Consider the following 20,749-nt stretch of genomic DNA (forward strand, 5'->3'; position numbering starts at 1 on the left):
GTTAGTCTTGGCATGCCTTTTTCACACTCTAAATGTGAAATCAAACATGCTCCCAAATGCTATATGCAATTCTCAAGAGGCATGGAAAATATTGTATCACTCATCTCATTGGCATGAAATCAAAAAACCTCCAACCCTCGTTAAAAGGAAACTAACTTCATAATTGCATATTTGTTAGGATTTTAAAAGAGAATAATTGCTTGATATACTTGACTTATTTTACATCAGTCATGTTATAATAAACATCTTGTAACTGAGAAAATTTCCTATTTAGGATTTAAGATTTAAGATTTAAGATTTAACTACGAATCAATAATAAATTAATAATAATAACAAGATCCAAATTTGTAAAATAGTTGTAAAATGGGATTGATTTAGGTTAAAGCTTCCAATCTAACTTATCAAAGAGAATATACATCATTATTAGAGGTCCCATTTGCTCCTTTATATCCAAAGAGGCCCAAGTCCCATAGACGTGGAAAGTTGAGCAATGAGTCTCCTTCCTTCCAAAGTAAATTCCAATTGGTTTCAAAGTATTTTTAAATGAATAATTTTTTTTTTTTTTTAAAAAAAAGTTCAACAAAGATAACCCTTTCCATGTGATATTCAAAAGTGTGATTTAATTTGACTCCATATTTAGATTAATTTGATTTAATTTTTTATATTTTTATTTTTTTACTCAAAAAAATATATATAAAAATGACTAAGAATCTTTAAAATTTGCCAAAAAAAATAATTTATTTTCATAATAAATTCTCAAAAACTGATTTTTGTGGGTTAAAAAATTTGTTATCATTATTATTTGCTGTGAAGATCAGAGAAGGGTTGACGTTTTATAGTTTAGTTTGGATATGAATAACATTTGGGGTTTTTTTTTTGGGATATATGAAATGAAGAATGAAGAGGAAATGACCAGTCACCCACAGGGGCCACAACCCACAGAATGGACAAAATTGAAGTGTCCAATAGCCTACTATGACCCGTCTAAGTATGAATCTGGATCTATCTAATTCGATGTTTGAGACCCAGATCTCAATTTTCAAAAATTAAACAATTTTTTTTTTTGAATTACTACTGTACTGTTATGGGTCTTGGAGATCTGAATGTGGGTGTGACTGCGAAATGGTAGCCTTGATTTTCCTTTCGGATGGTGGGTGACGCCTCGTTCTCTCTTGCCTTTGCTCTCACACTACCTCTCTATTTCTCTCCTTCCTCTGCAATCACACTTTATCTTCTTCTTAGAAGCCTTGCTTCGTACTCTTTCTCTTTCTGTGTCTTAAACATTTGGGTTAATCTCATCAGTCTCTCTCTTTAATCTGCAAGCGTTCTTACTTTCTCTCGACTCTGCAACCCCAGTTTCTCTCTCACTCTCTCCGCATTTGGGTTTGCGTCTCCTTCTCTAATTTGCAATCTCTCTGTCTACATTTGGGTTAATCTGCATCTCTCCCCCTAAGCATTTGTGTTACTCGCACATTCTCTCCCACTCTTAGTATATATCGCCCCAACAATGGCTTCAGGAGGAACCAAATCGTCAAAACCTGCAAAACCCCCAAACCCATCTTCAACTTCTCAGTCTTCGGTCAGATCAACATCCTCTTCTGTCTCCACTCACCTCGCGATGGTGGAGCTCAAGCAGCGCATTCTGACCTCCCTCTCCAAGCTCTCCGACCGCGACACCCACCAAATCGCCGTTGACGACCTCCACAATCTCATCCAGAATCTCTCTACTGACTCCGGCGTCTCCATCCTCCTCAATTGCCTCTATGAGGCCTCCTCCGATCCCAAACCCTTAGTCAAGAAGGAGTCTCTCCGGCTTCTCGCTCTCCTCTGCACCTCCCACCCCGATTCCACCTCCTCCCACCTTACCAAAATCATCTCCCACATTGTCCGCCGCCTCAAGGACTCTGATACCGGTGTCCGGGATGCGTGCCGCGACGCCATTGGTACTCTGTCTTCCCTGTACTTGAAGGGTGATGGTGGTGGGGGTGACAATGGGGGACTTGGGTCTGTAGTTTCGCTCTTTGTGAAGCCTCTGTTTGAGGCAATGATTGAGCAGAACAAGGGGGTTCAATCAGGGGCTGCAATGTGCTTGGCTAAGATGGTGGAATGCGCATCAGACCCGCCTGTAGGCGCCTTTCAGAAGCTCTGCTCGAGGGTCTGCAAATTGCTCAACAATCCGAATTTCTTAGCAAAGGCTGCACTTTTGCCTGTTGTGGGGAGCTTGTCTCAGGTACGATCATGTGGTTGATTTATTCTTGAGTTTTTGTTTTTTGACTTGTTATTGCAATGTACTTTTGATAGTGAGGTTGAAATATATGGTCAATTTGGTTGCTGAGGAATCACAGGAAAAGGAACTAGAACTTAGACTAATAATATTTATTATGAAAAATTTGATGATACTGTTCAAATTTTTGCTCCCTTTGATTATTAAGAAGTCTTAGGACGAGAAAATGACAATAAGCGGGGGACAAACCTGGTTAGCTGCCTACGTGTGCCTCGTTCTTTTTGAGCTTTGCTCTGCTTCTTAGCCCGGATAATCTGGTTCTCTCAGTGATCCATTCCACATTGACCCCTCTCTTAGATGTGGCTTCACGGAATTTGCTTTCACCTTTGTGCTCTGTCCCCCAAGGGAAAGGGATATGTGCACATGGTTTAGTTGAGCTGTGAGAAGGGTAGATTCTTCTTGTTGGGTGGAGTAGAGGCCATTCAGATCATCTCACCAGTGGGAAGCTTTGCTTATTGAGTACTGTCTATTGCGATGGGGAGCTGTCTAAGAGGGGCCCTATCTTTAGCCTGGGTGGGTGGAGTCTGCTAACTGTTCTGACCAAGAATAGGTAGTCCACCTGATGATCAATCAAAGTGCTTGACAAAAAATAAATTGTCAAATTTGAAGATGTAATGAGAGTGAGACACTGTTTTAATTAGCAAAGGCAGCAAGACAAGAGAACTTGGACACTTCATTGAAACTGATGATCTGGTTGAAATTTTCTCCCCATTTGATTGCTAAGAAATTCAGGTGACAAAAGGATTGGACTGTGAATCCAATCTGAAAATGCCCAAGGTCCAAATTTTTGTTCCTCTTTCCTGTTTAACTCATTAGTCTGACAGAAGATTATTGGCCTTTTATTCCTTCTCCTTAGTGTGTGCATATATTGATATAATTAGATTCAGTATGGGTCTCAACAGAATTCTAGTTTTTGAGGTGGTGTGAAATTTAATCGAATGAGTATGAACAACTTGATCAGATATTAGTGACACATGTTTAGCTTTATTTGAGTGAGATGAAAGGATGGCTTCATCTGGCTTTATATATGATGTTTGTATTGAAACCATAAGCAAGTTCTTATGCTTAAAGTAGATCCTTATGTTTTTGGTTTACTTTTTATTTGTTTCTTTTATATCTCCCCATTGTGCATAAGATATATGAACTTATATTTCTTTATTTGATACTTCATAACCGCTCCTAATTTTCATTCCTTGTCATGCTTGATAACTCTGATGTTGGTTCATTATGTGGTGAATGAGAATTGAGATACCAAGCAAAAGGTCATAAATTTTACTTGCACCAAAAAAATGAAGAAGCAAATTTAGAACTTCTAAAGGATTATAAACTTTTGCAGGTAGGAGCAATTGCACCACAAAGCTTGGAAGCAGTGTTGCAAAGCATTCATGACTGCCTTGGGAGTCCTGATTGGGCAACACGCAAGGCTGCAGCTGATACATTAAGTACTTTAGCAATGCATTCAAACAACTTGATCACTGTGCACTCTAGTCGACCATTGAGTGTTGAGAGTGTGAGAGCTTTCACTATAGGAGCCCCCTGGGATGCGAGGTAGTGCATGTGTGGAGGTGATGACCACCTTGCATGGAAGCGCCCCGTCTCTTCGGAGACGTGCAGAGGGTTGCGTACCGCCGGAGGGTGCGATCGCTTCTGCTAGGGATCTTTAAAGTCCACCCATATCCATTTAGAGCCACCATGACCTTGTAGTTTGAGCCGTAGATCCTTTGATTAGGACTCCCTCCCTACACGTGGGTGCATCTGAGGGCTTTCAGAGCCTCTGTGGTTACAGTTCGGATCCAGCATTCCCTCTTTTTAGTCTTTAGTTGAGAGTGCTCGGAGATCGGTATGAGTTTGAGTATCGGTTGGATCACTTTTCGTCTTGTCGCCTTAGTTTATGCTTTTCATTCGATGAGTTTAGCATGTTTTCTCCCTAGGGTTTTTTGTTCTCATTTCTTGGCTCGACACACCCCTTCACTTTGTTGTCACTCACTCGATATTTTGGGATATGTTCATTGATCGTCTTTTTATACTGTACACCTATCACAGGCTCAGTACCTCATCATTTGTTTGATCCTTGGTTCGATTTTCAACTCGATGCTCATATTTTCATTACAGAAAGGTGAAAGACACATTTTCATATTCACACATTTTTCGAGAGATTCGCCTTGATCACCTTATCATTCTTTTTCTTATAGAGCTCGAGTTGAAGGTTGAATCAAGGATATTTTGTTATAGATTGAGTATCGATCTCGTGATAGTGTTGTTCTTCACACCCCATTCACTTTCTTCACACCTCGATCATTTTTTGGATCATCGATAAAATTCTTTAGTCATATTTGTAGTTGTCTCACACCAGACACTCATGTGACTCTAGAGATTCTATCGTATATCCAAATTTTGATTGTCACCATATGATTGTGTGTTGCACCATGTCATGTAGTAGATTGTGTTGTATCATGCATTGGTCATTGTTCATTGCATCCCGTGTCGTGTATGAGTCGTGTTTGAGTCGTTTTGATTGGCTCTTCTGTAGGAGTCTATTTGTAGTCCCAGTCTTGGTTCAATGTCCCGGGTTGAGTAGGAGAGAGGTTGATTCGTATTGCTGAGCTGTTATAGACAGATTCACAGTTAGTTCCGATTGGTTAGCTTATCGCTTCTGTGGCTTCGATTCAGGGGGCATTGACCAGTTTGAGCTAGAGGATGGATACTCAGCCGAGTAGTCATGTAGTGCTCGAGGACACGCCATCTGATATAGTGACGCCACCTGTTATACCTGTTCAGATGCCAGCTACACAGGCGTTGCCTACTGCTTCACATGATCATGCTGCTGTCATTCCACCCATGGTCACACCAGTTACCGTTATTGGGGACCCTCGTTCTCGTATGGACAGACTCGAGCGGAGGATTGGACATATGAGAGATCTTGATGAGATGATTTCATGGGATGACCCTGGCGATGTGCCAGTGGCCACTTTGCCAGTCGGTTTCAGGATGCCTGATATAGAGAGATATACGGGTGTCGGATGTCCACGTATTCATCTCAGACTTTATAGCACAGTTATGAGAGCTCTTGGTCTAGATGAGGCACAGTTGCTCACTTTGTTCCCATTGTCATTGAGCGGCATGACACAGAGATGGTACGCTTCATTAGAGTCATCTCGTCGGAGAACTTGGGAGGACTTAGCATAGGAGTTTCTGAGATAGTATTCATTCGGTGGTGATACGAGCGTTACACGTAGAGAGCTTGAGTTTCTTAGACAGGGATCGGATGAGCCTATTTCTTCTTTTATCTCTCGTTGGAGGGAGAAGGCTGCGGAGATGATTGAGCGACCTACCGAGAGAGATCAGATGAGCATGTTTTTGAGGAGCTTGCATCCTAGGTTTGCTCGACATCTGACAGGGGTCCCATTCCAGGATTTCAGATCATTGGTTCAGGCTTTATTCGATGCAGATGATGGCATATCTAGAGGATTATGGTCAGATATTATTCCTTCCCCAGATACTGAGGGAAAGAAAGTTGGTGGATCATCTGAGGGCTATGGAGACATATGTTCTGCGGACTTTCAGCATCGACGGCCTGGTTATCATCCCTATGCAAGATCATTGCAGATACCCAGGAGTGATTTCCCGCCTTTACAGCATCGTCATCCTCATCCAGTTCAGCAGTACCCTTCTACACATCCTCATGCTGTCATGGTGCGACCTTCATTTCAGTTTCAGCGTCCACAGACTGGCATCCCACGGCATGAGTGGTCTCGTCCCCATCAGCGACGTCAGAGGACTTATTCTGATTTGGGGATGCCTTTGGATAGAGCTTTTGAGCGACTCAGATCTACTGGTTTTTTAGCACCATTGGCCCCTAGGCCACTCCCGGGTACCTTGTCTCCGCGTTTTCGTGCTCATGAGTTCTGTGCATTTCACCAGATGGCAGGCCACCGTACCGATTATTGTGCTTCTCTACGTCACACCATACAGGATCTTATTGACAGTGGTGCAGTTAGCTCTCCCATATCGACCATAGATACTGATCTTGGTCCAGATATGACTGCTGATTCCTTTCCAGCTTATTCCACACATGCAGTTCCTCCTCCTTCGGGCTTATACCATCACGTTTTGGACACCCAGGGCACTGATATTCACAGGACACTTTGATACCTTGTTGGTGTATTTTGGGACTACCTTGTTAGTTGGTCGTTTGAGTCTTTGTTCTCTTTTATTTTATATTTGAGTCTTGTTTTGTAGTTAGTGATTCGAGTTCGTACCCTGTGTTTCGAGAGTAGACCTTACTGCCTTATTTTTCGCATGATGTACTCTCATTTCACTTAGTGATATTGTTGTTTTCTTGGGTATGTGTTTCTGTCTTCTTTTTATTATTATCATTGTTTCGTATCATGCATTTTATGTGTTGTTATCTTGTGTAGCATCTTGTGTTGCTTTGTTTTGTCTCTTGCATGTGTTTGTTTTAGAGTCTTGGACAGTTTTAGTGTCGTGGCTGGTCCCCAAGCAGATATTGATGGTATGATGGTTATGATACAGAGTACATTGAGATTAGACTTCTTCAGCTGAGGTTCACCATGTCGGACGAGATCGCACCCATTACTCTTACTACTCTTTATGAGATGATGATGGATTTGACACGGAGGGTTGAGAGGATTGAGCTCATTTTGTCAGGGCATCCATCGTCATCGAGAGGAGCTCCAGGAGTAGCAATGCCTTCATTGCCACATTTGACTTCATCGATGTTTGCTACTTTGGGTGCCTCACATCCACGACCTCGCCCACATTCAGTGTTCCAGCAGCATTCCTCATCCATTTCGCTGGCTACGCCGACACGACCTCCGCCCCAGTTTCAGGGCCCTCCAGTTATCACAGTTCCTCAGGAGCGATTTCCCCCCCATCGACGATGTCGGAGACACTTTTCAGGTTTGGGCGCACCCCTGAGCAGAGTTTTTGAGACGTTCCAGGCCATGGGATTTTTGGCTCCTCTGGCTCCTAGGGCACTTCCAGATCCTGTGCCTCCACAGTTTCGACTTGATTTATATTGTATGTACCATCAGTCAGTAGGACATCACACTGATCGTTGCACTGCTCTACGACATGCCATACAGGACATTGTTGATTCTGGGACGTTTGGGCATCCTCAGTCCGATATGTTTCCTATTCCTACTTCAGCTCAGGCCATGCATGCAGATACCCCTTCACCAGCAGTCCCTGATCTTATTGATTTGGGCGATTGACTCATGATTGGCTTACCTTGGTGTGGTGGCACTCAGATTTTTGTTCCTTCTGTGGCCAGAGATGTGATGACCGGACCAGTCACTATTTTTGTTTTGTTTTGTTTGGTCTTGTTTTACTTTTGACATTTAGAGACTATAACTCGATTCTTGAGTATTGTCTTTGTTACCCTTCTTTTGCGTGATGTACTCATCGGATTATCCCATTGGATGCATTTTCCTTTATGGACATGTGTTTGTGTTTTGTGATATGATGTGTTATACTTTTGACTCCTGGCGTCTTTTCACTTGCACATTGTGGTCTTGAGGCTTGACCTATCATGGGAGATATTGAGCCTATTAGCTTAGGATCGGAGATTTGAGTTAGGGAGTTTGAGACTGTGACATATCTTCTTATGATCAGAGCAGTACCTCGTTCACTTCCCACACCTTGTTTTTGTGTTGAGCTACATCCATCCATTATGAGCTTTACACAGCATCACCATTGAGACCATTATATGACCTTTCCATCCTTTTCCAGCTTTGCACCTCCCCTCTCTGATTCGACTAGGTAGAGTGTGAGGAGTTTGAGCCCAGGGTTTGATCTCGCATGGCGAGGATTAGCTCATGATCTTTGGATGATTTATGATATGAGGATTGGTCGATTGCTCGATGGGACTGTCACTTATTTTGCCATGAGTATAGAGATTGATCTTGTATGATGAGAGTTGGCTTATGATGAGCAGTCGTGCCCTATGAGATCACCGTTTACTTTGCCTTGAGAGGATCATCTTTGAGATTATCATAGAGCATTTGGGGTACGGTTGGTGCATGATTCTAGAGGGTTGACGTGGTTATATCATATGGACATAGATATTTAGTATTGATCATTTGAGGACTTGATAGCACGATGTTTGAGACCGTGGTCGCAGGATGGGTGACCTTCATTTCGGTTAGCTCACACCTTATTACCTTTATTGACATCTAGACCATTGCTAGCCCTTTGAGCCTCGCATGAGCATCATAGCTTTTTATTTCTTATAGCCTTGCTCACCTTCTACACCGGGATAGGGGCCCTTCAGTGTATGCATGCATTGTTTAGGAGTTTCATGAGCCTTGGACCGAGGGGCACATCTTTCTCATTATCTTTTCCTATCATTGCATCATTGCATTTCATCGCACTTCATCGATTGCGTCCTTTATCCTATCTATTACTCATTTTGCATCACTTTCTCCACCCCGAGTGGTGATCCCCCTCGGTTCATTACATGGAGGGTAGTCACGTCATTTCCACTATCTATCATACGGACATTGATCCAGGGATCCTTGGCTTGAGAGGGTCACATCATTAGAGAGAGTTTGTGATATATTGATATTTGAGGGCATGTTTATTCATTTTTGATCCCGTCTTTGGGTCTTTCTTGGTTTGCGTTCAGAGCATGTATATTTGTATATATGTAAAAAAAAAAAAAAATGATTGAAAAAAAAAAAAAAAAAAAAAAAAAAAAAAAGAGAAAAAGAGACACATGTGTGTATTATTCTCTATCATTGAGTATGTGTATATTAGTGTTCGGGGGGTCGCTTTGTTGGATATGTCTATTCATGGGAGTTCGTATGTGAGCTCCTCGGGACTTTTCATTCTTCGTATTCATTTTGTTGTATGTTTTGAGAGTGAGATGAGTGGCCTTCTCTTAGGAGCTCTGGGTCATTGTCCATTCCATCATTGTGTTCGTTATTGACGTAACCTCCTTTCATATTTGATTTGAGCAGATCATCACTTGTTCTCGTATTCTATGCTTCATCATCATCCTCGTTTCACTTCTATTTCATCATTTTCATTCCACCCCTTATTCCGTTCTTACAGTGACCTCATCTTCGGGTTTGATACCCTCTTCGCGCCATCATTATACATCTCGTCATCAGTTCGATTTTTCTTCATTGCATCATCATTGTTACCATGTTCACAGTAGGCATCTCCAGGTCCATGGCTCACGATATTTTCTATACATGTTGCATTTTATACATGAGGGCATGGGTTTTGATCATTGGGTATTTGGGCCTAGTTTCCCTTCATTTCTATCACCCTATCGCCCTAGCCTTCGTTACGTCCTGAGTCTTAAGACCACCCTGAGGCCATGGCATCACACATTATGTTTGATAGCTCTTATGTGAGCGATACTTGGGATTGGTTCGAGAGCATTCTGATTGTGACAGACCGGGAGTTATGATATGACCCTACACTGGGGCATAGCCATCTCAGAGAGTTTTATTATCGGATGACCATTATGCCGAGGCATACTCTTCTCAGTCGATGACGGATTTTTGAGCCATGTCTTTTTTCACATTGGAGCATGAGACATGATTGGCACATTTCATCTGGTGTACTTTACACAGGGGCATACCCCTTTCGGCCGATGATGGTTGTTTAGGCATAGATGTTCCTTGGAGGCAATTAGATTCATTTCACATTGGAGTACGAGATATGATTGTGTGATTTCTTTGATATGATCACAGGAGCATAGCCTTCTCATCATTGTTGACATATTTTTGAGATGCTTGGATCAGGACACGGGCACTTATGAGAGCATGCAGTAGAGTTTAGTCATTCCAGGGTTTGCCCTATACTGGGGCATAACCCTTTCATCGGAGGTGGATCTCAGAGACACCAGTTCACATCGAGACATGCTCTTTCTTTAGAGGAGATCATATATTCTCTTCATATTACCACGATGACTTTGAGGAGCAGAGATTCATTTCGATCAGATGATGTATGATTGGTTGTACTCTTCTCATGGATGTTTGTTTTGGAGATGCTTACACTGGGGCATAGCCCACTCGTCTTGATGATGATTTTGTGATATGACAGTTTATGCCAGACGCTTACTTTCCAGATGATCATTTTGCATTGAGAGCTTACCCATTTTGAGATGATGCATTCATACTGGGGCATACCCACTTTGCCGATTTTGACATTGAGATTCCATTTCGTGTTTATGATTGCTGCTTTCGATGGATCATGGAGTCATTGATACCCTAGGCTCAGTCTCCTAAGCATACCTAGTTTGATTTGGGTACCCACTTTCCTTTGTTACACACCTATCCATCCTACATTGGACTCTGTTATACCTGCACCCATCTTATCAGTGCTTTACATCTTTTGAGCCCACATATTTCATCGTCTTACATGACCTTGTCCCTTTCTTTGGTGATCAGAGGAGGATGTAGACCAGTCTCGGGTTTTCTGGTTGAGTTTTCACATGCCTTTGGACATTAGGTTCAACATCTTCTGTGATGGTAGGGCCTGTTATATTGTTGATACAGTTGTGATGATGTACTCATATTGATAGTTGACATGTTGTGTCTTGACTTGCTTACATTTCAGACCTAGAGTTTTGGTCAGCGTTTGTTTGATCCATTATTTTAGTTTTGCTTTGTCAGTATAGTTTTGGTGATGTTTGGTCTTGTTTTAGCATTGGTTCATTGAGGCTATGTATATCATTTTCATTGCATCATCATGAGCATATCCCAGAGTATCTTGTTCGGTGACATTCTGTGTCCCATGTTGACTACTATCTTACATTGGGGCATACCCCCATCCTTGAGTTCGTCGGATCTTTTGCGGTTTTTCTCACTACTCGATCTATTTCTTGATCTTTGCGAGTCGTCATACTGGGGCATACCCTTTTAGCGCTTGACTTGGGGCATTCCCCTCTCTTTGGGTTTGCCATGTCTCGTGCTAATTTCATGATTGTCAGACGCATTTGTCGATCTTTATGAGTTATCACCTAGGGCATCCCCCTACTGTCATCTTGTCTAGGGCATCCCCCTATTATCATCTTGTTTAGGACATCCCCCTACCATTAGTTTGTCTAGGGCATCCTCCTTCATTCAGTTTTCACCACCATAGATCAGACATCTATGGGCATTTCAGATTCACCATCATGGATTTTCATCCATGAGCCTTTGTTTCAGATTTTCACCACCATAGATCAGACATCTATGGGCATTTTAGATTCACCATCATGGATTTTCATCCATGAGCTTTTGTTTCAGATTTTCACCACCATAGATCAGACATCTATGGGCATTTCAGATTCACCATCATGGATTTTCATCCATGAGCCTTTGTTTCAGTTATCACCACCATGGATTTTCATCCTTGGGCTTTTGAGATTATATCACCACCATGGATTTTCGTCCTTGGGCTTTTGAGATTATATCACCACCATGGATTTTCATCCTTAGGCTTTTGAGATTATATCACCACCATGGATTTTCATCCTTGGGCATTTCGAGATTATCACCACCATAGATTTTTATCTGTGGGCATTTCAGATTTCACCACCATAGATCAGACATCTATGGGCATTTCAGATTCACCATCATGGATTTTCATCCATGAGCCTTTGTTTCAGTTATTATCACCACCGTAGGTCTTCACCTATGGGCCTTCGATTTTAGCGTTTAGAGTTCGCTTTTTGGTTGGCTTCCAGAGCTTTATTTTCTTATTTTCTAGTTTAGTGTTTAGAGTTAGCTTTTTGGTTGGCTTCCAGAGCTTTATTTTCATATTTTCTAGTTTTAGCGTTTAGGGTTAGTTTTTTTGGTTTGGCTTCCAGAGCTTTATTTTCTCAGTTTAGCATTTAGAGTTAGTTTTTTTGGTTTGGCTTCCAGAGCTTTATTTTCTCAGTTTAGCATTTAGAGTTAGTTTTTTTGGTTTGGCTTGCAGAGCTTTATTTTCTTATTTTCTAGTTTAGCGTTTAGAGTCAGTCTTGTCATGCAGAGTCACAGCTCCTAGCGTTCATATTCTCTGGCATTGCATGTCTCACCTTCATGGATTTGCACTTATTCTCACTCTCCTCACCTCGTTACCCTGTGCTTATTGCCTATTCATCTCGTAGTCCACATAGGGCAATCTCCTTTGGACGCATTCTTGTTCGTACTCTAGGGTGGTTCGACCGTTACTCATCTTTGACATCGATCTTCGGGTCACTTTTAGAGACGTTTTAGAGGGAGCTTGGATCCTTAGTGTGGCTTCAGAGGCATTTTGAGACACCCATCTTTCTTTTTTAGGATTAGAGCCTTTGTGTTTGTCTTTTGGCCTGAGTGAGTTCACATCTCACTAGTGTCCCTATGGGGGTCTCCTTGGTTCTTCGGTAGAGTTCACTTCATTCCACTCACTATTCACACTTACCTTTCACTTCAGTGTTCATATTCTTTACACTCGTGAACTCTACCGAAGAGGGGCATATTTGTAGACCCCCATTTGGGGCTCATTTTCTGCAGCTTGCTTTTAGCCAGGTGTCACAATCTGGGGGAAGCCACGTGTCACATTTTGACTAGCTGCTAGAGAATCACAATAGTGGAGTTGGAGGAGCAATCAGGGATTGACACCTGGAGGGGAGCTGCAGATGGGTACGTTCTGTTAGAGGGGGAGCGTCTCCTGCAGGTGGTGCTTTTCAGAGAGGGGGGCGATTCTGTTGAGGTAGGAGGAGATATTTTTGAAAAGCAAACCAGGGAGAGAGCAGGGAGAGGTGGTCCGGAGTGCTGCCGCTAGAGATATTTTTTTTTAGAGAGAGGGGGGAGCTTTCACAGGAGGTCAAGACAGAGGGAGAGCAAGCTAGGTAAGAGGCTTTTGGCTGCCATAGTGGAGAGATGGAGAGGACAAACAGGGAGAAGCTCGGTTGGCTTCAGGGGAAAGGATTCTAGCTAGAGTAAAAGCCATTCCCCAAATCGAGTAAAAGAGAAAAGGAAACTGGTTTTGCTGAAGGTAGTGGGTAAGGAAAGAAAATTTGAAAGAGCATCTCAGGTACGTTTGTTGCAACTTCTTGGATTATTCTCACTCATCACACTTTTTTTTTTGTTTTCTTTTATTATCTTTCATTCTCCCTGATTGTCTCTATTTTTCTAAGCCTTAGTTTTTTGTTCAGATATGAGTGTGATTACTGTGTTACTCTCCTCTCGTATTTGTTTATTTTAACATGGCTCACTCCCATTTTGGTATTGGTTTTAAACTCTTCTGCTAAACCACTGGTCAGAACCCCTGGATCTCAATATGAAAGGGGATCCCACTTAATGCTTGGCTCACTCTATTTACTCTGCCATGGGAACACTATATCTTGTTTTATTTCTTCCTCCATTTCTGGTATCTCAATCCATATCTTGGTTTCTAGCTCACGTTTCTGGATTTGTTTTGGACTATTGGTTTTGTGCTCTGGTTTGTGCTTGAGGGGAGAGGGTGGTGCTTTAGCTATTGCCACAGATTCAGGGTTCCCAGTGGGCGAGATGCATATGGGTGATACTTCAGCCATTGCTTTGACTGGTTAATGGGTGAAAATTATAGCAACTGAAGTAATTTTCGGTTGATTGGATCTCTCTTCCATGGAGTTCTCAGGCAAATCAATTTCCCTTGGCAAATGAGGTTGTAATGAAGACTGCAGCTGTTCCCATTTGAGATCGAGCTTTAAATTGTAACAGGGTGCCTATTTGGAATAGACCAAGTTCCTTAGTGGCTACTATGCATTTGGATTTTCGCCTTGTTTCATGGTCACAGCTAGCAAGAAGGTGCAGTATTGTCATGCAAATCCCCTGGTTCTGAGCTTATGTTTTCTGAAAGATTTGGTCAGTGTGTTTTGTGGCATTAATGCACTGGAGATTCATCAGGTGATGATAAGACATCATGGTCCATTTCTGTATACTGAAGCCAGGGATTTTTTTTGTTCAAGCTTTGCCACCTGGACGCGTATTGCCCTCTGGTTGTAACAACAATTCCTAGGAGATGAGTGATATTGATCCTTGAGGGTCTTGCGCCGAGATACATATTCAGGGAAAGTTGGATTAGATGATACAGACAAAGTTGACATGGTATACGAGGTTATTGCTGATCACTTAAGAACTCTTTCTTTTGCTATTGCTGATGGGTTTTGCCCAACTTAAAGCACTTTTGACCCGTGGATTGGGTATGGGTGAAATCCACTATGAAGAATGCTACTGCTAAGATACTTGCCCATTTTAAATGATCAGAGTGAGGTTGAATGCTCCTTGATACCTATTTCTGTACATGCATGGTTGTCCAAAGCTCCTTCTAAAGCCCTTGTTGACATCCCAGATCCATCCATCCATGTGCATGGGAACCATGCAAACCCGGCTGTCATTCCCATGCCCATTTCCCATCATCTCCACACCCATTCTCCAAACCCATTAAACCCATTCCATGTTCATCACCTTCATCCATCAATATCTCTCGTACCTATTTTCTCTCTCTAAACCTTCCCATGCATGCCACTACTCTGTTAATACCCATAAACCCACTACTCATGGCCGATACTCCCCTCATTACCCTCTATCACTCATCCATTCTGCCATTAAGTGCACACCTTCTTTGGTAAGGCTGCTCACCTTGTTGACAACACCAATCACCAGGGCCACTTCCAAAAGGTGTTGACTGCCATTGTGAACTTCTGTATATACTCCATTGCGTTTGGCATAGTAGTAGAAATGGTGATGATGTACCCAATTCAGAGACGCAAGTACAGGGATGGGATCAATAATCTTTCGGTGTTTCTCATAGGAAGAATACCAATTGCCATGCCAACAGTGTTGTCAGTGACAATGGCCATAGGCTCTCCCCGGCTGTCAAAGCAAGGTGCTACCACAAAGAGGATGACAGCAATAGAAGAGATGGCTGGAATGGATGTTTCTTTGCGGTGACAAGATTGGGACTCTCACCTTCAACAAGCTTACCGTGGACAAAAGCATGATTGAGATATTTTCAAAGGACGTGGACAGTGATGTGGTGATTCTGCTTGCGGCTAGGGCTTCCCGGGTTGAGAATCAGGATACCATTGATGCCTGCATTGTGGGAATGTTGGCTGACCCCGGTGAAGGCAAGATCAGAGACAGTTGGAGGACGCACAGTTGATAAAAGCTTGCGATGATCTTCGAAGCAGGGTCAAATTCCTCCAGAAACGGTCTGAAAGCTGTGACATACAAGGGCGCATCAAGTCACTGGAGGATGCAGTCGCATGTGCTCTTACAGCTGACATGGATGTAACCTATGGTCATTATTGATGATGACCATTTTTGGTGGCCAAGAATCCAGGTGAGAAGGAGATGAATGCATTGGCGCGTCACTTATTGAATTTGCTGATGCCATTGGTTCCTTTCTTCTTCAATGTCCCATGTGACCCTTTCAAGGAAGCAGTAGATTTTTGTTCAGGTGGACCCATTTAGCTTGAAGAAAAGAACCCCCAGTTGACATATATCACGGGCAGTGGCTCAACACCCCTGATTTTGACGCCCCAACACAGCTTGTCCAATCACTCGAGCATGACGCCGAGCATGTGCATGCTGTTATGATTACCCCAGAGAGAAAGGGAATCGATTGAATACACTTGGGAAGACCTTGATGGGAAATGATAGCAAGGATATCTTCTTCATGTTGCAAGTTGATGGAGATTGCGCTCACTCAAAAGGCAACAATAACAAATGCTCATCTGTTACTCTCATGTTTCAAATTGGAAGGCTTTATGGTGGCAGTCCAATAAACAATGGAGAAGGATATGGGAGCTTTTCCTTGGTGACCCTTCCAAGTCCCTCCCCCTCTCTGTTCGCTCCGGTGCTGTGATTTCCATGCCTAAAACCCTGGTGCCAAGTCCTTCAGATAAACCAAAATCAAAGATTGGACTACAGCCTTTACGCCTTGTTAATCACTCCCAGCGTGGAGGGTCTGCAAAATCTGATGTTACGAAGACGTCTAATGTAGGGAAGCTCCATGTTCTGAAGCCACCCCGAGAGAGGAATGGTATCTCACTAGCTGCAAAGGATAGCTTGAGTCCTACAATGGGCAGCAGGGTAGCAAATAACCCCTCTTGTTGTCACTCCACCAGTTGCTGGATCTGTTTCTTTGAGGAGTCCAAGGAACAATCCAACCCTTAATACTGCGAGCGAGCACCCATTTTCTATGTCCAGATGCCAATCCAATGGCGCTGAACCCAAAGCCTTCTGCCAGTCCACTCATTGCCCATCTCATACCCATTTCCATACTTACCTTTCATAACCTCCCATGCATGTCATCTTTTCTTTAAAGCCTATAAACCACCTTTCTCTCCCATGCACGACCAGAGGAAAACACTTGTGATAGCCTGGACCTCGATAGTGGTGTTGGTGATACATGCAGCACCTAGCTGGAAACAACTCTAGCATTGACTTGTGGAATCATAGAGAATTACCTCACGTAGATTGCAGTACAAATGGAAATTCAGACTTTGGCAGAGACTCAACATGATACAGGGTTCTAATCAAAGCTTGCTCTCGTCCAAATACTCAATCCTGTAAACATCCATGGGATCAGTAGTGAATATAAGAGGAGGTCAGGAATGCAGATGAAAGAAAATCATCATTGAAGTATTGGGTTGAATAGTGGGGTTATCATGAGATCAAGAGGCTTATGGCTTGGTGACAGTAGTTGTGACATGGACAGATGAGGGGATATGAAAGGCCAGATTTGAGAGATGAAGCCTACGTTTCTATCAAGGACTATTTTAATTGATTCCATCAAGGTTCTCACGTGTGAGTTATGGATGGCAATGAATACCTTGATTACGTGGGTTCATGGGATCAACAATCATTGGTTATATTGATGATGGAACGTTGACGGCTTTGGTTGAAGTAATAAAGAAAGGAAAATGCTTTGGTGCCCTCTGCCTTCTAGAGAATGTTCTACCCAAGACAGTTATATTTGTGTTCCAAATGGCAAGCCAGGCCCCACGTCACCACTGTCCGGGTTGATGATCATTCAAGCACCCTTCCTCATGGAGTGGCCACCTGTGATCTAAATCCCATCCCATCCCATCATCTTTTGACTTAGAAAATAATCTTCCCAAACACCAATCTTGCAAATGGCTTTTCAATATTGTTTTCCAAATAATTTTAACTCCTCCATCTTTCATCTTTAGCTTTTTCTTTAGGTTCCAAAAATCCACTTTTCAAATAAAATTCGTTGCCATTTTTCCTTTTGGCCAGCAATTTTCACAACTCCTCTTTTTTAAAACGTTTTAAAATAAGCGTTAATTTAATTTTGTAATTCTAAGTGATAGAATTTACAAAATTAATTAGTGCAAAATAAACGGGCTTTGGTGGGGGTCCAACATATGAGATTTTATGATTGATGGATTGATTGGTTGATTCGGTTGCCATATATGATTTATTCTGCTCTATGATATGCATGTGACTATTCCTTAATTGTGCACTAATCCCACTTCTTGATAGCGCATTGAAGATCGTTGCCCAGGTACGCATCTGTTCTTATTCTGGTCTTGCTCTACGCATGTTTTGATACTCATATGTGCATGATTGATTTGAGTATTTACTGATTTCCTCATCATTGCCACACCAGTTTCATTTTATTAGTAGAGACCCGAATTTAGGGACTTAGAGGGGTGCTACGGTCCATACTGTACCTTCCCGATAAGTAACCTGACCCCCGAACCCGATCCGGTTTTTCGTAGATCACCTTTTCCAAATAAGGAGTCACACTTAGGGTTTTTCTTTCTTATTTTGTTTACCCTTTTAAAAATAAAACAAAAATAAGTGGCGACTCCAAGTCATTTTCAAATAATCAATAAAAATCAAAATTTTCAAATAAAAAAATCGAGTTTCGCCATCGAGTGGGAAACGCATCGAGCAATCGAAATGCGGGGTCCACACTCTTGTTTTTTCATAGCTCACCAAATCCACCATTATCCATTGAAGATTAAGAAAAATCAGTAGAAAAACAAAATCTCTTACTCACAAAATCCGACCATTATCCATTGAAGATTAAGAAAAATCTTATCTAAATTCAGCTTCCTCCAACATATCAATATTATTATTTTTTTCATTTAAATTTATGATCTAAATCATACAAGTAAATGATGAAATATAGATCAAGAATGCAACCTTCTATATAAGACTTTATGATTGAGGATTATTTTTCTATATGATGCCGAGAAATAATGAAAATCAAACCCTATTTTTAAAGATAAATAGGGTTAGTCTTGGCATGCCTTTTTCACACTCTAAATGTGAAATCAAACATGCTCCCAAATGCTATATGCAATTCTCAAGAGGCATGGAAAATATTGTATCACTCATCTCATTGGCATGAAATAAAAAAACATGGATTATTTTGAGATGGGTACTATTCTTGTCATTTTTTTTTCTACCAATGGATTATTTTGAACTTAAACTCTTATTATCTAGTAATTTTTTTTAAACAATTTTTTATTCTTTAAAATTAAAAAATAGAAAAACATGTGCAATAAGTAAAAAATCAAAAAAATAGGTTTTTGTTCTTAAAAATAAAAAATAAGATGGTTGTCAAAAAAACAGGTGCAATTTTTTGTTATTTTCAATAATTTTTATTTATTTTTTAAGATCTTTTTCAAAAAATAAGTATATAAATATAAAGAATAATTAAAAATAAAATATTGCATATAGAAATTATTTTAAAAATATATTTCATAACATATAAAACGTGTTAAAAACATTTTAGGTTTTTAAGTAATTTTTTGTTTTATAAAATATCAAATAATAAATACAAAAGATTGTGAGACCAAACAGATAGTTACTCATTACAAGGCTAAATAAATCCTCACACACGGGTTGGAGTAGGGGATCGACTCTTACACATTTGTTCCGTCTTCATGGCTTTAAAACTCGTTTACAAAATTAAGAGAAGTTCATGCATATATAGTGTAAAGAACTTTCTATTTTATATGATGTAAAACATCATAGTATCCGTTATGAGCTTAATTATGATGTTCCACGTCAAATTGAGGATAAATTTTGTAATGTTATATATGTACAGACTACTCTTAATCTTATAAATATGTTTTAAAGTCATAAAAACTCTTTTGAATTTAAAGTAAATAATATAGATACCAGTTGAGTATAAATCGTTACAAATGATATTAAAATCAATTTTCGACTTTTGATGTATAAATTTGTTTAGCCCTACTTGGTTTTACAATTCTTTAAAATACAATGAAACTTAGTGTTTGCATATAGGTAATTATGATATTCCTACACATGGAAATGAAACTTCTTAACAATATATATATATATATATATATAAACTCATTGTAAAATATTTAATTCATTTTGCTCTTATTCAATTTTTTTTTTAAATCATCTTTTCAAAAATTAATTTTTATCCAAAGTGTTATTTATAATTTACTATTGATAAGAGAGTAATATTAAATTTTATAAATGGTTAATTTGATTTTTGTTATTGCTGATAAAGAAAAAAAAAAGACAGTTTCTTAGTCCCGTTAACAAATACACGCATGACTCGAAAAAGTTGGAATGTTTGTCGCAGAAAAACAAAATCTCTTGTTTTTTCATAGCTCACAAAATCCTACCATCATCCATCCAAGATTAAGAAAAATCTTATTCAAATTCAGCTCCCTCCAACATATCAATATTATTATTTTTTTCATTTAAATTTATAATCTAAATCATACAAGTAAATGATGAAATATAGATCAAGAATGCAACCTTCTGAACATATAAGACTTTATGATTGAGGATTATTTTTCAATATGATGCCGAGAAATAATGAAAATCAAACCCTATTTTTAAAGAAAAATAGGGTTAGTCTTGGCATGCCTTTTTCACACTCTAAATGTGAAATCAAACATGCTCCCAAATGCTATATGCAATTCTCAAGAGGCATGGAAAATATTGTATCACTCATCTCATTGGCATGAAATCAAAAAACCTCCAACCCTCGTTAAAAGGAAACTAACTTCATAATTGCATATTTGTTAGGATTTTAAAAGAGAATAATTGCTTGATATACTTGACTTATTTTACATCAGTCATGTTATAATAAACATCTTGTAACTGAGAAAATTTCCTATTTAGGATTTAAGATTTAAGATTTAAGATTTAACTACGAATCAATAATAAATTAATAATAATAACAAGATCCAAATTTGTAAAATAGTTGTAAAATGGGATTGATTTAGGTTAAAGCTTCCAATCTAACTTATCAAAGAGAATATACATCATTATTAGAGGTCCCATTTGCTCCTTTATATCCAAAGAGGCCCAAGTCCCATAGACGTGGAAAGTTGAGCAATGAGTCTCCTTCCTTCCAAAGTAAATTCCAATTGGTTTCAAAGTATTTTTAAATGAATAATTTTTTTTTTTTTTTAAAAAAAAGTTCAACAAAGATAACCCTTTCCATGTGATATTCAAAAGTGTGATTTAATTT

The 20,749-nt window shown here is 40.3% G+C and overlaps 1 protein-coding gene and 1 pseudogene across 1 annotated transcript; both read left to right on the forward strand.

Moving 5' to 3' along the window:
* The first annotated feature begins 884 nt into the window (after positions 1 to 884).
* On the forward strand, positions 885 to 7,746 carry LOC132253458 (microtubule-associated protein TORTIFOLIA1-like). The gene is made up of 3 exons (XM_059735550.1): positions 885 to 2,230; positions 3,621 to 3,726; positions 6,818 to 7,746. The coding sequence occupies exons 1-3, from the start codon at positions 1,508 to 1,510 to the stop codon at positions 7,516 to 7,518; spliced, it is 1,530 nt and encodes a 509-aa protein (XP_059591533.1). The 5' UTR covers positions 885 to 1,507; the 3' UTR covers positions 7,519 to 7,746.
* Positions 7,747 to 13,146: 5,400 nt separating this feature from the next.
* On the forward strand, positions 13,147 to 18,763 carry LOC132253327 (ATPase 9, plasma membrane-type-like; annotated as a pseudogene).
* Positions 18,764 to 20,749: the final 1,986 nt, after the last annotated feature.

The sequence above is a fragment of the Vitis vinifera genome, chromosome 19 (assembly GCF_030704535.1).
Source record: "Vitis vinifera cultivar Pinot Noir 40024 chromosome 19, ASM3070453v1".
Classification (NCBI taxonomy): Eukaryota; Viridiplantae; Streptophyta; class Magnoliopsida; order Vitales; family Vitaceae; genus Vitis; species Vitis vinifera.